Genomic DNA, 15,929 nt, shown 5'->3' with positions numbered 1-15,929 from the left:
GAGTCTAGGAATTCAGTGGTCAGATTTGAGCTTGACCTCTATATCCAGTATTCACCAGGTTTCAGTCAAGCAACAGACAATTGTAACTACTCCTAGCTCTTGAGCCAGCACATTGAATCTAAACTCTTTGGTATACATACCCAAATTGATAAAATCAGCCTAATACAAAATTATGATTGTTCCTCTTTGCTCTAGCCTCCTCTTATAACTATATATATTTGCTAAGTTTTTTGAAGGTATTTTTGGTGTATACACCTTCTCCTGGATCTGGGTTTGTATTTGTCCTCCTGGGGCATACTGGAATTGTTTTATGTTTGGAGAAAATGAAAAGTGGTGGGGATAATGAGGAGATAGGACTTTCTGTTCCAGTGAGTTCAAGTGAGGTTATTAGAGTCTTCAAGCAAAGTGGAACTGTATCAGACAGGATAACAATTGTTGAGTCTACTGGCAAGTGAGTTTCATTGAAGATCGAGGTTTGGGGTTGGGAGAGGTACCCTGATTCATCCGCACCCTCCTGTATGTCACCATTCCAATTCTCAAGGCTCCAATTCTCACTAAGAGACCTGGTGAGATGGCAAATTAAACTGACACTGTAATTTGGCAACTCATGGAACCAAACCAAAGTTTGTCTTTTGACCTTCTCAGCCCTTTAGCTGTAAATAAAAAGTTTCATTTAGTGTAGTCTGTAAAGTCTTTAGTTTCGGTCTGTGCCTTCGTAAAAGGATTTGCAAATTGAAATGTGCTCTTCTCTTTCTCTAAAACTGTAGTTCTCACTGGGTGTGATTTTGCTCTCCCTTCCCCAGTGGGGACATTTGGCAACACCTGGAGATGTTTTGAGTTTTCACAAAGGGGAAGTGTGGATGTGTTACTGGTATCTAGTTGGGTAGAGCAAAGGGACATTGCTAAAAATCCTACAATGCACAGGACAGCCCCCCCCCCCAAAAAAAACTGTCCAGTCCAAAATGGCAGTAGTGCAGAGGTTGAGAAACCCTGTTTGAAGTTACACAAAACCAACAGAAGCAACGAACCTACTCCGTCCCTTAGATCCCTGTTTCTCAAACATGCTGATAATCCCATCAGCATATTTAATAAAAAAGATACTATGACTCCATCAATTATAAGAGACATCATTATTTTATGACCTACTAAGACAAAAAACCATAACATTTTACTGATTTAAACACATTCTGGTCTGTGTGCCTTTCATAGTCCTGTATGACAGGAGCCTCTTAGCCTCCCACAGTCACTTCCTGGGCACTTTATTCTAGATGATTGATGATAATGTGAATGTTTCTTCTCAAGATTGCACAAGGTGCCATAGGATACCAGAGTCCTATCCCTTAATGCTTGTAGAATTTCAACTGCCTTTAGCAAGCTCGTTAACTAATTGCTGAAGTCCTTTACCTGCAGCCACTCCTGATAGACATTTCTGCATCTCAGTAGCAAAATGTGTGTGTGTGTGTGTGTGTGTGTGTGTGTGTGTGTGTGTGTGTGCATGTGTCTGTGAAGGATACTGGGATATATCTAGCTTATGGAATAGCTGGGCTTGCTGAAGACTACATTTAGTGCTTCTTTTAATATCACCCAAGTCAGGCTCTTGAAGTGTTTCAAAGAAGCCAGCACTGTCCACCAATGCTTAGCACCAGGTAGGTACTTCAGCTTCAGCACTGAATCCTTACTGTAGCATCAACCCCACTACAAATTTGAGCATGCTTTTACTGCTACTGCCCTCGGAGTTCTTCCTCGTCTACTGCCTCTTTACTCACTAGCTGGGATGGGTCATAGCAGCTTATTCACATTCTTGTGCTCTAGTTGCAAGGGAGTCTAGAAAAGCAAATGTCTGGCATTTTCAGCCTCTGTGATGAGGAGGCAAATTCTGCCGCCATCAAGTCTTATTGGGTGAGGAGTTCCCCCAAACATTCAAAAATGGTATAGGTGCTTGATTGGCTTCAAAGAATGGCAAAGGTCCATTACACTCCTTCCCACCACTCTTTCCCTTCTGCTCAAGACAGAAAACAGGAATCATCCTAGATTTTCCCCTTCCCCTACTTACAACATCAGCAGGTCGTTTATTTTATCCCTAAAATACGGTCTGGCATCTAGTCTCTCTCTCTCTCTCTTTTTTTTTTTTTGTATGCTGTATGGTGGGGTCACATTTCATTATTTTTCCATGTGAGTATCCCATTATTGCAGCATCATTTGTTGAATTTTTTTGTATTGCTTGTTTTTGTTGTTTGTTTTTTGGGAAGTGCACGGACCGGGAATTGAACCCGGGTGTCTCCCGCATGGCAGGCGAGAATTCTGTCACTGAACTACCCTTGCACTCCCTCTAGTCTCCTTTTATTGCCTGCTAGTATCATTATCTTAGTAAGTGTCAATCACTTAGTACAGTGACTGCTATGGCCCATCCCAGCTAGTGAGTAAAGAGGCAATAGACAAGGAAGAACTCTGACGGCAGTAGCAGTAAAAGCATGCTCAAATTTGTAGTGGGATTGATGCTACAGTAAGGATCCATTTCACTTGTCTTCCCAGTTCTACATTCTCTCCCTTTCAACTGTATTCCACAAAATAGCAAGCATGAATTTCTTTGTAAATCACCCTATAAAACTTCCTTGATTTAAGGCCTTCAGTGGTTTCTTTGCCTCTTAGAATGAAATCCAGAAACTTTGCTTTGGCCTATAAGGAGGGTGCTCTTATGTCTTGAGTTACCCAGGATATGTCTTAAGAGGAGGATCTCTTAAAAGACATACTTATTGTCAAAAATGTCTGGTTGGATAATAAATTACTGTCACTTTATCTATAAGGCTTTGCATTTTCTGAGCCCTGGTACTTTCCCCCTCACTCACTAAACTCATTTTTAGTTCCTTTTCCTACTTTGGGGTCTTTGAAGGTTCTGTCCTTCAATCTGTACCCTTTTCCGCCCATTATTCACACAGCTGTTTCCTTCTTATCCTTTAAGTCTTAGCTTAAGTGTCAACTCAGAAATGCCTTTCTTACCTCTATCTAATCATTTCTTAAAAGATGCTTTTTCTCTAATCATTTCCTGTTCATTTCTTTCATAAAATTTACTATACTTTGACATTTAATTGTTCTGTTCACTTGTGTAAAGTCTGCCTCCCCTTCTAGGAGGTAATGGATTGTATCTGTCTTGTTCACCATTGTATCCTTTGGGCCAGATCTGGTGCCCACCACAGAACTGTTCCCTCAGTAAATATTTTGTTGAATAAATGAATAAAAGGCCTTCACTCCCTGACCCCCTGCCAAGGTTAAGTAACATCCAAAGCATCCTGTACTTTTCTTCCTTAGCACTTCTCACAATTGTGCTTAAATAATTATTTGCTTCTTTTCACTTTCCCCTTCTGGATTTCAGTTTATCCTTCTGGATTATCACTTCCATGAGGGCATGGCCCATGTCTCTCTTGCTTATGCACAGAACAGGTCCGGTAGTTCAATGAGTATTCATTTGTTGAATCTTCTGCAATGTCATGTGCCTGGGAGCTGGGGATCAAGTGGCAGCAGTGATCTCAGTGGCCGGGTTCTGTGGTGGCACATTAAAAAATTTGAAGGGGATGTGCATAGGGCAGGCTAGGAAGGGCAGAAAATATACTACAGGCTACTTTTAGCCCATCTAGTCTCTCATTTCAGTAAAATCTCCCTTTACCTTCTATGCTCCATTCTCAGCCTCCCTCCTAGAGATTTCTTGAATCCCAGAAACATCTGGGAGTATCAAGGACCCATGCCTTGGGCAAGCCAAATGCAAGGGATGGGACCAAGACTTCTGAATCCTGGGAAAGAGTTGGAGAAGTGAGGTGAAAAAAACTTCCAGCTAATGCCCTAATGTGACTCTATGTTGTCTTTGTAAACAGAAGGCCAGCCTACTTCAGATCGATCTCCTACTACCACAGGAACACTTACACCCTCAGCCAAGCCAAGCACAAACATTGATCCCAGAGGCACAACTTTAAACCCAGGCAACCAAAGCATTTCTGCAAGATCCCATAACCCCATAGTGACTTCAGCTCCAGTCCAGCAAAGAACAAATGAGAAAGATGAGAAATTAGTCACAAGCAACCCTCCTACCTCCACTGATGGCTCAAAGGAGAGTAAGAATTCAGCCATGACTACATCACAACCCACCAGCACAGCTAAGTCTGAAACCACAACTGGCCAAAATGAAATTAAAGATGCAGGTAAATCTGAAGACAACAGTAGCCACAACGTTTCCACAAACTCTGTGACCCCTAAAGAAGCAACTCAGGTGACATCTCAGCCTCCAGCTCTGGTTGATACCTCAGAAACAACCCCCGCTCCTTCCTTATCCACGTCTTCAAACCCTCACCAGTCAACTGGGAGCCATGTTTCTCCAGAGCACCAAGGGAGCTCTTCTGAAGAGCAGAATACAACTGCTACAAGCATGGAGGCCAGTTCTACCTTCATATCTCAGGGGATACCTACCATACTAAGTAAGTAATGTCTTTCCCCCACCCCAGCCCACCCCTAAGCAGGAAGAAACTTTAAATGCTTCATTGAAATACTGTTTCCCATATCAATGATGAGCAGAGGGCAGCATTGTTGTGTATTCTGATGAGAGATCAGGGTTTTTGCCTGCCCAATTTAAGATATATATTCATAGGTAAGGCTGGGTGTTTGTGGTGGTGGGATATTATAGGTACCCTACAAAAGTGTTTCTCAAAGTTGCCTTGCAACCCGCAATAAGAAACACAGTTTTGTTTCACATCATGATCCAGGACACACACACAATGTACGTGTAAAACATAACTGAAAGAAAAATTTCACTAAACAGGACTGATACTTAATACATGTGATATACCCTGATATTTTCTATTGTATTCCATCTCCCTCCCTCCCTTCTTTCCTTCTTTTCATTTTTTTTTTAAGTGCTGGTCTTATCCAGTAAATTAATTTCAAAACTTGTTGATGGATCGTGAGCTTCAAGATTCAAGAGTATAGCTCAGTTCAGACAGCTCAGAACTAGTAAGTCAGAATTTCTGGGCGTGAACCTGAGAAATTGTATTTTAAAAGACTCCCCAAGTAATTCTGATGCATACTAAAGTTAGCGCATTACTCACCAGAAGAAGATGGCAGCAGACTGCGGAAAGGCCATGGACTCTGAGTTGGATAAATCTGGATTCAGATCCTTGCTCTGCCAGTTGTTGGCATGTGATCTTGGACAAATCACTGAGCCTCAGTTTCCTGGTCTATAAACTAGAGCCAATCAGAACAACCCTGATGGTTTTGTGAGGATTTAAGGTTACGTTTAAAGCACTTAGCACAGTCCCTGGCACAGACTGGGAATTAAGTGCTCAGTGTAGCGATCGCTACTGTTCATTGTTGTTGTTACTATTGTTACTTCCTGTGCTGTGTTCTCAGACGGCTCATCCAGTCTGACCCATCCTGTCATATATTTCAGGAACTGACTTCATCAGTTCTGCCTCTTTTTCCTCATAGCCTGCTTATTTCAGCTTGTGGTCTAAATGGTGCATAAGAACAAAGAAACTGAGAAACTATGAGAACAAAAAAAGACTGTCCTTTTCTCCCAAGGGTGCCGTTCATCTTTTCATATAACCTTTATTTTCCTAATTACAGCACCATCGACTACTTTAGAAAGAAATGGACAGAACTCCAGTGAGATTCCAGCCTTCACCGGGACCTCTGCTTCCACGACACCGCAGCCTAGAGGCACTTCATCAGGACCCGTGTCCACACCTCCTGTCAGAGGACCAGTGAGCCTCAGCACTGAGTCTGCCTCAACTGCCCCACAAGGCTCCAACAAATCTCCAACCCGAGCTCTTGGGAATAAGCGGGTAATTCCAGCAACGGTGGTACAAATTAGAGAGCCCAGCCTGAGATAGGGGCTCCTGGCAGAGCGCTTCTATACGTCCCTCCAGCCCAGGGCCCTTGGCAAGGGTTGTTCAGAGCAGCTGTCCATCTGCTTACTCTCTCTCCCTGGCTTTGCTTGACTCTGTCCTAGGCAGCCAGTGACATACCTGGCTTTGCAACTTGCCCAACCTTACCCACAGTTTCCCACAGACGTCTCCCTTTCTCCCAGGAGAAGGGAAGAGTCAGAACCTGTCAGGTTCAAATTGAACCTTTATTCTGATGGCTTCTTCCAGTGTGAGACTCCACAAAGGCCAGATGAGAAGATGCTCGTCCTGAACCTCACGAAAACCGCCCTCTGTGTGAGTGCTCACTGAATCCCAACCCCTCCCTCAGCTGCAGCCCCCAAATGCAGCTTTGCAGCAGGGTTAAGGAAGGTATGGGGAAGAATGAAGTGTTCCCTCCATAAAGGAAGTGAGAAGTGTGTGGTTTTACCCATCCTTGCTTCTTTCCAGTAGGAAGAGGACCCCTGCCCATGCTATAGAGTGAAAACTGAAGGTCAGACTTCCCTAATTAAAGACACACTCACAGCTCTTGGGAATAAGCGGGTAATTCCAGCAACGGTGGTACAAATTAGAGAGCCCAGCCTGAGATAGGGGCTCCTGGCAGGGCACTTCTATACGTCCCTCCAGCCCAGGGCCCTTGGCAAGGGTTGTTCAGAGCAGCTGTCCATCTGCTACTCTCTCTCCCTGGTTTTGCTTGACTCTGTCCTAGGCAGCCAGTGACATACCTGGCTTTGCAACTTGGCCCAACCTTACCCACAGTTTCCCACAGACGTCTTCCTTTCTCCCAGGAGAAGGGAAGAGTCAAAGATAAGAACCTGTCAGGTTCAAATTGAACCTTTATTCTGATGGCTTCTTCCAGTGTGAGACTCCACAAAGGCCAGATGAGAAGATGCTCGTCCTGAACCTCACGAAAACCGCCCTCTGTGTGAGTGCTCACTGAATCCCAGCCCCTCCCTCAGCTCCAGCCCCCAAATGCAGCTTTGCAGCAGGGTTAAGGAAGGTATGGGGAAGAATGAAGTGTTCCCTCCATAAAGGAAGTGAGAAGTGTGTGGTTTTACCCATTCTTGCTTCTTCCCAGTAGGAAGAGGACCCCTGCCCATGCTATAGAGTGAAAATTGAAGGTCAGATTTCCCTAATTAAAGACACAGTCACAGGACCGTGGCAGGGCCAGAAGAAGTACTCAGCTCTTCTCGGCTTTCACTGTGTAACAATTCACAGCTCGTCTGGGAGTTGGGAGACCCTTATTCTAATTTCTGCTTGCCTCTAACACAGGGGTGATTTTGGTAAATCAACCTTTTGAGGCTTGAGAAGCCTCAAGTGAAAACAAGAAGCTTAGTCTACCCAACTCTTCCTATTCTAATAGTCTATAGTTCTGTTTCCTGACCCATGTATTATCTGACAACCTCAAAAGAACAGTTTAGAGAGAATCTCCCTCTAACCTGATGAGACACCAGGACAGGAGATAATAGGGCCCTGGTACTGCCGAGTAAGAGCCCTCGAGCATAAGGGAACCATTGACAACAGTTGTTCTTTGGTGGTGGGGATGTGTGTGTAGGGGAGGGTGTCAGGATTTGTGTGAATATATTTATATGAAAGGGCATAATGGTATGTGTAGCAGCCTTTAGACTGTTTAATCCCTGGGATTAAGGACTTTATTCGGAGGGTGCACAGTAAATAATTACTGAGCCCTGTGAGTACAGGCGATGGATGGCTCAATGCTGCCCTCTCCTGGTCAATACTTATTTTTACAATCACCATCAGGAGTTAGAACAAAACGTAGTTTCCGTAGGATGGTGAACTCAGGCTTACACCAATTTAATGCTGTTTGTATTTTCTGTAATTATTTTCTTTTGAGTGTTCATTTTGCTGGAATTTTCCAAGTGAACTTTACAAAGGCACACATTTAGACCAGAGTATGCTTTGTTTTTTGATGAAAAAGAAAATTTGTATGTTTATTTTCTACTGTGCATTCTTTATAGATCTATTTTATTAGTTCAGGCCAATATAATTATTTATGTATTCTTCAGTTGCTTATAACATTTTTAAAAATTAAAATAAAAATATTATTTTATCATCACAATCAACTTCTTTTTTCATTTTTGTGAAAAATAACATATATACAGAAAAGCAAGAAATTTCCAAGCACATCACAACCATTAGTTGCAGAACAGATTTCAGAGTTTGGTATGGGTTACAATGCCATATTTTTAGGTTTTTACTCTTAGCTGTCCCCAGAAACTGGGGATTAAAAGAAATATCAGTATACTTTCAGCACTCATACTCATTTCTTAAACCTACCCTTCTCTGTATAACTCCACCATTAACTTGATTTTTCTCCCTCTCTTAAGGGGTATTTAGGCTATGCCCATTCTAACTTTTTCATGTTGAAAAGCGCTGCTGATAATGTGGAGTAGGGGGATGGAACTAGCTATGTTCTAGAGAGGCTGGCTCCTCTGCATTGCAGGACATATCTGGTCTAAGGATCCATCTGGAGGTTGTACGTTTCTGGAAAGTTACTCTAGTGCATGGAACCTTTGTAGGATCTTACAGAATGCCCTAGGTGTTCTTTAGGATTGGTAGGAATGGTTTTGTCAGGGTTTGGGGAGCTATGATAGGTAGCAGTGTCTAACTGAAGCTTATGAAAGTGACCTCCAGAGTATCTTCTTGACTCTATTTGAACTCTCTCAGCCACTGATACCTTATTTGTTATACTTCTTTTCCCCCATTTGGTCCGGAGTTATTGTTAATGCCATGTAGATCAGAATTTTTAAAGGAAACAGTGTTCTTTGGGGCTGGGCTTATTGGACACAGCAGAAATCACTTTGGTATCGTCCTATGGAGAGTAAGATGCTTCCTTAGCCTTTACTCAGGTACTCAGGTACTAAAATTTGGCAGGTGGATAGTTGGTTGTGAGAAGTGTTTTTTTTTTTTCCCATTGCTAGAAAAGGAAAATGGAAAGATCTGAGTCCCTTCTTGGTGTCAGGGTAGGTAGATTATTAAACCTAAGGTAATTCCAGGTAGAAACCCACAGGATAGTTTGTAGAGTCTTGAGGTAAACCATACCAAGAGTTCTCATCTCATCCCTATTCCAAAGTAAGTTCAGAGAAATAGCAGCTATGGGTGCCTCAAGATGACAGCAGGACTGGGTAAAAGCTACCCACATTTTGCTTCCTCATCCTCTGCCCTAAAACCTGTCAACCATGTTCTTTTTGCTTAGAGATATAAAAGGTCTTTTTTCGAGATAACCCTCATATTCCCTTATCTAGTGAGCCTTGCATTTCTCCCTGTCAATCTGCTCATGATTTCATAGTCTTGGTTGAGGAAAGGAGTACGTGCATTTCAACTTAAGAATAGACAACCCTGAGCTGACAGCTGTGAACTTCCCTCCTGGGCATCAGAGGCGGGTGGCCAATGGTAGGTTCGGAGAGAATTGGAGTCTTCCCCACATGCATGGGTCTGGGGTTGTTGTGCAGTGCCTCCTTTAGCCCTTTCTGGGCGAGAAAGGATTAAAGAGCATTAATTCCTGATCCTCAGAGAGCTTTGAGGGAGATAAGGGGCACTAGGGTGAAAAGTATTACTCAACTACTGACGAGATAAACAGGGTGAGGAGAATGGGGGGAGAGAACAGAACGAGGGAGAGCAGCAGGAACTGGCCTAGGAGAATAGCAGGTAACTGGTGATTCCTGAAAGGACTGGGAATGACACCAGTTGAGGCAGGAGAGGGGGCTAGGTTCAAGCAGGATAATAGCATTCTCTTAAATCTAGCTCAGAAGGGCAGCCCCACAAGACTAGGCTGCTGTCACGATTCCTGAGGAATCACCTGTGATCTTCCCATAATAGGCAGAGGACCCTCCGGATGACAAACTGGTCACAGTTCTGTGTCAAGCAGCAAAAGTCACCTTCAATCCAGCTCAAGATCAGTGCCACATACGGTTGGCACCTGTTCCAGAAAGCCAGGCCGTGATAGTCAAAGAAATCACTGTCCAGAGTGAGTTGAGGGCAATGGGACTGAAGCATATGTGGGCTGGGAATAGGGCAGGGGGTGGTGGTCAGGAGCCATGTTGTTCAGGGTGGGTCCTCCGTCAGTTCCTGAAGAATTGTCAAGTCCCTCCTCCTACCAGGACCACCCAGGCTGGCCTCTTGTTCCCCAGGAGACTCCGAGATTCAGTATATTCTCCTCTTGAGACCCAAACTCCATCCCCTATCACATCACTCTGAACCACAGCATTGAGGTGGCCTCTCTCCTTGCTCTCCACAGCCATTCTCCTTCCCAGGGATGTCTATGAATTGCTGAAGATCAAATGGGATGATCTAAAAGAGGTAAGTGGGCTCTTCCCATGTTGGGACAGACTGGGTCAGGAACCTCTTCCTGGGAAGTCCCCCAAACCCTTCTGATATAGAAGGCAGGAGGATAAGAGAGGGGACATCAGGGTGTTGGAAAATCTACCCTGCCAAACCCCAGGCAGCAGAGCTTATAAGTAGAGGGGAATTCCGAGACAGAGTGACCCAGAACCTATTTTCTGCCACATAACTTTTTTTCCTTCCTGGCCAGGCGGGAATCAGTAACATGCAGTTTGGAGATCAGGGACCACCAGAAGAAGCTGAGGACCGGTTTAGCATGCCCCTCATCATCACTATTGTCTGCATGGCCTCCTTCTTGCTCCTTGTTGCAGCCCTTTATGGCTGCTGCCACCAGCGCCTGTCCCAGAGGAAGGATCAGGTGAGTCCCTCCTTCTTCTAGCCAGGGAAGCAGTCCAGTCCACCAGATAGATGCACTCTCACCCCATTATTCCCATTTTTTCTTCACAAAAGAAGGAAGTGAGTGGCCACGTCTCTGACTGGTAGAGACAATCCCATGTAGACAGCCAACCACTTCTGTGGAAAACTGTAGAGGCGACATGGTGGAAGGAAACAGTGTGGGTTGTGGAGGCAGAAAGAGCTCTTGCTCTGTCCTATTATCTGTGTGAAGTTGACTAAGTCATAATCTCTTTAAGCTTCAGGTTTCTCAGCTGCATTATAGGGATATCTTCCTTGCAGAACTGTACTGAGGAATTTTTTTTATATAAATGGCATATATCGATTCCAGTAAGGATATAAATCCCTTACTAGAATTTCCATCATTACTGTTCCTCCCAGATCTGTGGTTCCCAAACCTGGCTGCACATTGAGGGAAGCTTTAAAAATAATTCCCATGCCTAGCCTTCCCACACACCAACTGAAACAGATTCTCTGGATCAGTATGAGTGTTAAGAGCTTCCCAGGTGACTCTAGTATGTAATCCATGTTTAAGACCAACTATCTCAGATAAAAAGAGAGAGACAGCCCCTATCTGGAGATGGCTATAGGGATCCCTAATATCCATCACTCAGACTTAGAGAGATCCTCCAGTCACCCAGCCTGAGGTCATTTTCTTACAGTCCTTCCCAATTTATTATGATGGGTTGAGGTGGGTGTTTGAAGAATAAGGATTTGGGGGAAGGAACAGAAGAAAGAGGAAAAAGTTTAGCAGACTCTGGAGAACAAAGTCCATCTCCACTGACTTCACAGATTCCTCACCAGGGTAAAGGTGAGGTCAGTTGGTAATTTTAGGATGCCGAGCAAGTCTGTCTCAAATTAGCCCTGAGGCAGGTCAGTAGCCAGAATTGCCACCAGAAGGAGCCAGCCTCCGTGTGTGAATAGTAAGTGATCGTGTTAGCCAAATTGGGGCTGAAGAGCACATGTGCTGTATTAAGGCAACTATCCCTCAAAAATGACCTTTTCTCCCTGGGCCATGATCCCACTCTAGCAACGACTAACAGAGGAGCTGCAGACGGTGGAGAATGGTTACCATGACAATCCAACACTGGAAGTGATGGAGACCTCATCAGAGATGCAAGAGAAGAAGGTGGTCAACCTCAATGGGGAGCTGGGGGACAGCTGGATCGTCCCGCTGGACAACCTGAGCAAGGATGACCTAGATGAGGAGGAAGACACACATCTCTAATCCAGCCTCTGGCTGCCTCTGACAGCACAACAGAGCTCTAGACTGAACCACCTGAAGTGCCATTTGGACAGGGGAGGAAAATTCCTTCCTATGAGGAGGGAAAGAGAAGAGGGAGGGTGGATTCTGGTTTCCTCCCCATCCCTACCGGGCCTTAATTTTTCCCTTTTCAAGCTGAGCAAATCACATTCTGTCTAGATTCCTCTTGCAAAGTGACCCTTTAGTGCCTGAACAAAGTGCTGCTGCATTTTGAAAGACTTTTGAGATCAACTAGCAGAATGCATTCATTTTATAGATGAGATTACTGAGGCCTAAAGAGGGTAAGGTTAAACAGCCACTTGGTGATAGAGCCAGAGTGAGGACAAAGATACCTTCATTCAGTTCAGTACTGATTTCCATCACACTGCACTTCTTTGTTTATCCTCTCTCCATAGTTGCCCTTGAACCAATAGTAGATAGGATGGAAAGGAGAAGAGGGCTTGATCTTATTTCAGGGGGATCTGATTATTTGAAAGTATAGGTCCCAAATCTTCTATCTTCTACCCTAGCCTTTTCTGCCACAGTGTTCTTCTTATCCCTTTCTTCACTCAATTTTTATTACCACTCCGTCCCAGGGTCTCTGAGACACAGGTCATTCATGACCTTGAACCCCTTATCCCATTTCTTTGTATTTGTTTAGTGAGATTGGGACTTAACCCACACAAGACTCCTGGTATGAACTAGGTCCACTTAAGGGACCCATCTATAGATGAAAAAAGAAGGGGAAGCTCTTTGTCTCAGGAAGGCCTCCCTCTTGGCAGCTTGGGGGCCTTAAGCCTTGATCCTGGCCCATCACCCAAAGCACTCTTTGAGAAGGTTCCACCAGAATTTCTTTGGCCTCCAATTCCTACTAAGGACTAGCAGTAGCTACTAAGGGTAAGGTGTCCTATTTTGCTATTCACTACTCAGCCAATTGGGGTGAAGAACCAAGTTAGGGAATCCTCTGGAGAACAAGCATAAAAGAGAAGTAATTATAGGACAGACCTTTTCTGGGGCCCCTAGTGAACAGAGATACGTCTTAATAGACAATCAGTTGAAATTAGGAAGGATCAGCTTTACTCTCTATTTCATAGGAAACTCAGGGACTTGTCAAGTTGCTGAGAATTTTGTTGTGTGTTTGTTTTTAAATTTAGCTCTTCACTGCCAAAGGCCAAAGCTCAAGTTGTTGGGAGACAATTAGTTAGCTAATGTCACTGATTCTGATTCTCCTGTGCTACTGAGTAGGAAAGGCCCCAAATGTGCAGTACATTTTAAGGTGCACAGGGTGTAGCCCGGGTGATTGACTGGCTGTTTTTTTCAGTAATTTTACAGTATTTCACTATTGAGCTAGGCCTTGCCGTTTCCTCTTCTCTTTATTCTTAGTGTGGCTGTTGCAGTTTTCCTGTAGTTTCTGGTGGTGTCTCAGGGAAACATAAAACTATGTCTATTCCTCCTTATGGGGTTTTTGAGTTAGCTCATCTGAGATACTTGGTTCAGCTGCCACAGAGAAAGCTCCTGAGGACTGGACATAGTAAAGCTTGTATCTGATTTTTTTGAGGAAGAATCCTACATGAAGTATTGAATTTTGGCCATGGTCTCTGTTGTCCTGGATCATCTCTGGGTTTCCAGGTATAAATTCACTGGGACCAAGTAGGAAGAAAGGAGAACTGCATAAGGGAATCTATATCCCTTCCTAGCTGCCTAATTCCTTCTTCAGGCTGTGGCCATTTGATATGCTAGGGGAAAGGAAAAGGCAGGGGTTCAAATAGGGCCCCCAGGGAGTTTCCCAAGACTTAGAGATGCTAGGTTAACAAAGATCCAAAAGTATTTGTCCTCATTCTCTAGCATTTGGAGGTTGGGGAGGATGGAAAATAATGCCAGTTTGGAGGAAAATAGAGGAAATCTTGTTAGGCCTAGAAAGGGATTTCTTTCCTTCTGGTCCAGCATTTTGTTCTCTCTGCCCAGTGAGTTTGTCTACTAGGTCATTGTTGATTCTGGGTCACATTTCACCAGCAGGATTTTAGACAGACAGTAAATATGCTTCTGTAGATTGATCAAAGGCTGTAATCCAAGACCCTCTAATCAGGGAGAGGTGATAACTGGGAAGGACTAGAGTTAAAAATATGCCTGGTCAAGAGGAATGAGGATACAGTGTTCTGTCCATATGGAACTTCGAGAAGCCATGGACTGATCAGAATTTCCTTCATTTTTTGTAGCGAAACTGTGTTACTCTACCCTTTTAGAGCTGTGTCAGAATTCAATACCCTGCCCTGGTTTGTTCTTGCCACTATGACATCTATGTTAAAACCTCATACAGCCATGCATCTGTAAAGGTCATCTTGCCACATCCTTTCTGGGTTCTAGATGGTGTTTAATTCTGTGGTTGAGAAGTGGTAAGAGGAACACCAGGAGCTCAGCATGACTTTAAATAACTTGAGCCAAAGAGAGATTATGAACTCTTTAATTCATTGGCCAACTATGGTTTCTCTAATCTGCATTAACAAGGCCAGAAGAGATGAATTTGATGATGGGATGAAAGCATGCTGTCAGGTGAGTAAGGAGACAAGCAGCAATGCTTATGAAGGAGGTACAGAAAATTCTTTGCATCATAAAACAGAATACGGGTTTAATCTAGATACAAGATTATTTTTCCCCATTTTGAAGAAAGCTAGAAGAAAGTTTAAGCCATTTCTTAAGCATTATCCTTTTAACAATATACAGGAGAGACTTTGAAAACCAAGTTCAAACTGATATATATATATATATACATATTTTGATAATGTAAATAACAACAGCCACATGTTAATCCACACTGCAATGCTTTAAGTGAATATACTTTGAAAACACTGAAAAATATTTGTTAGCTAAGTGTCTAAACTTTTTTTTTTTGAACAGGAATGTACATGTCTTACTAGAAACAACAGTTTTTGTATGTATTTTTAATGAAAAATATAACAAGACAGGCTGATGAGGCAGTTTGTCTTATAGATCCGGCTTTTTAAATTTCTAAATAATGACCTTTGCCCCCTCCCCAGAAAATTCTGCAATATAACAGTGAGAGATGGAGTCAATATGCACTGGTCAGAAAGTCATAGGGAGAGGATTTTAGACATTGAAGCTAATCTTTTTTCACAAATAAAAAAACTGAAGCCCAGAAAGATGAAGTGACAAAATCATATCGTTGCTTAGTGGCAGAAACAAGATTAAAACATGAGTTTGCAGACTTCCAGTTCAATGCTGCGTACCTCAGACAAAATCAGTGAATTAAGGACTGCTACTCAGAGGCACTACAATGACACAAAGGTTTGACTTCCCTCCCCAGATATTATCTTTTGGCAAGGCTAGTGAGGACATAGGAAAAAATTAGGGATCCCACTGGTATTCTACACTTATTCTGAGTTTAACACTTAAATGAACAATTGTTTCTGCTAAGAAACAGTTCATGAATGAGTTTTTACATATGAAATTTCTATTCACAGAGCAAAGGATCAAAGGGAACAAGATGGGGGAAGAATGAGAGTAAAGCAGTGGCATACTTTTGTAAATTGTCATTAGCTGGTTCACTCAGTTTCCTGAAAACCCAACACTGAGTGAAACCAGAGGATTGCTATTTATGTGGGTCTTTTTGTTATTAATGAATGTTGAACACAGTTTGCCCAAGAGACTGGGGGAGCATGTGTCTTAGTGGACAGGAGTCTGAAGTACACTGGAATTTACTGAATAACTTGTTTGTAAAGACTAGTTAATTATTGTGTTTTCTTATGAAATATATTTTGGAAAATTGTATACTGTCAATTAAAGTGCTTTTATGTAAACTAGTTCAAGCCATACTATTTTCCCAAGTATTTGGCTTACGTTCTTAATGTTTGAGGATTATCATTGACACAAGTGAGGTTATTGTACACTCCAATGAATGTAGCACTTGTGGGTCATAGTTAGGCCTGTTGAACTATGCAGGTACAGAGAGTAGAAAATAGGAGGAGGGAAGAAAGAACACAAAAGGGGCAACACGATGCTCGTTCTCCAAA

At 43.1% G+C, this 15,929-nt stretch overlaps 1 protein-coding gene across 1 annotated transcript in view; it reads left to right on the top strand.

Annotated features, from left to right (window-relative positions):
- Nucleotides 1-15,719, top strand: part of PODXL (podocalyxin like) — a 64,104-nt gene extending 48,385 nt beyond the window's left edge. Inside the window, exons 2-9 of the mRNA XM_077158956.1 lie at nucleotides 3,867-4,463; nucleotides 5,608-5,825; nucleotides 6,135-6,200; nucleotides 6,763-6,828; nucleotides 9,744-9,891; nucleotides 10,162-10,223; nucleotides 10,456-10,623; nucleotides 11,689-15,719. Of these exons, the coding sequence (XP_077015071.1) occupies nucleotides 3,867-4,463; nucleotides 5,608-5,825; nucleotides 6,135-6,200; nucleotides 6,763-6,828; nucleotides 9,744-9,891; nucleotides 10,162-10,223; nucleotides 10,456-10,623; nucleotides 11,689-11,886 (1,523 nt within the window). The 3' untranslated portion in view covers nucleotides 11,887-15,719. The remainder of the gene's footprint in view (nucleotides 1-3,866; nucleotides 4,464-5,607; nucleotides 5,826-6,134; nucleotides 6,201-6,762; nucleotides 6,829-9,743; nucleotides 9,892-10,161; nucleotides 10,224-10,455; nucleotides 10,624-11,688) is intronic.
- The last annotated feature ends 210 nt before the right edge of the window (nucleotides 15,720-15,929 follow it).

The sequence above is a fragment of the Tamandua tetradactyla genome, chromosome 1 (genome assembly GCF_023851605.1).
Source record: "Tamandua tetradactyla isolate mTamTet1 chromosome 1, mTamTet1.pri, whole genome shotgun sequence".
NCBI classification, from domain to species: Eukaryota; Metazoa; Chordata; class Mammalia; order Pilosa; family Myrmecophagidae; genus Tamandua; species Tamandua tetradactyla.
Note: the sequence above shows the minus strand (reverse complement) of the source record. Positions and strands in the feature narration are given on the sequence as shown.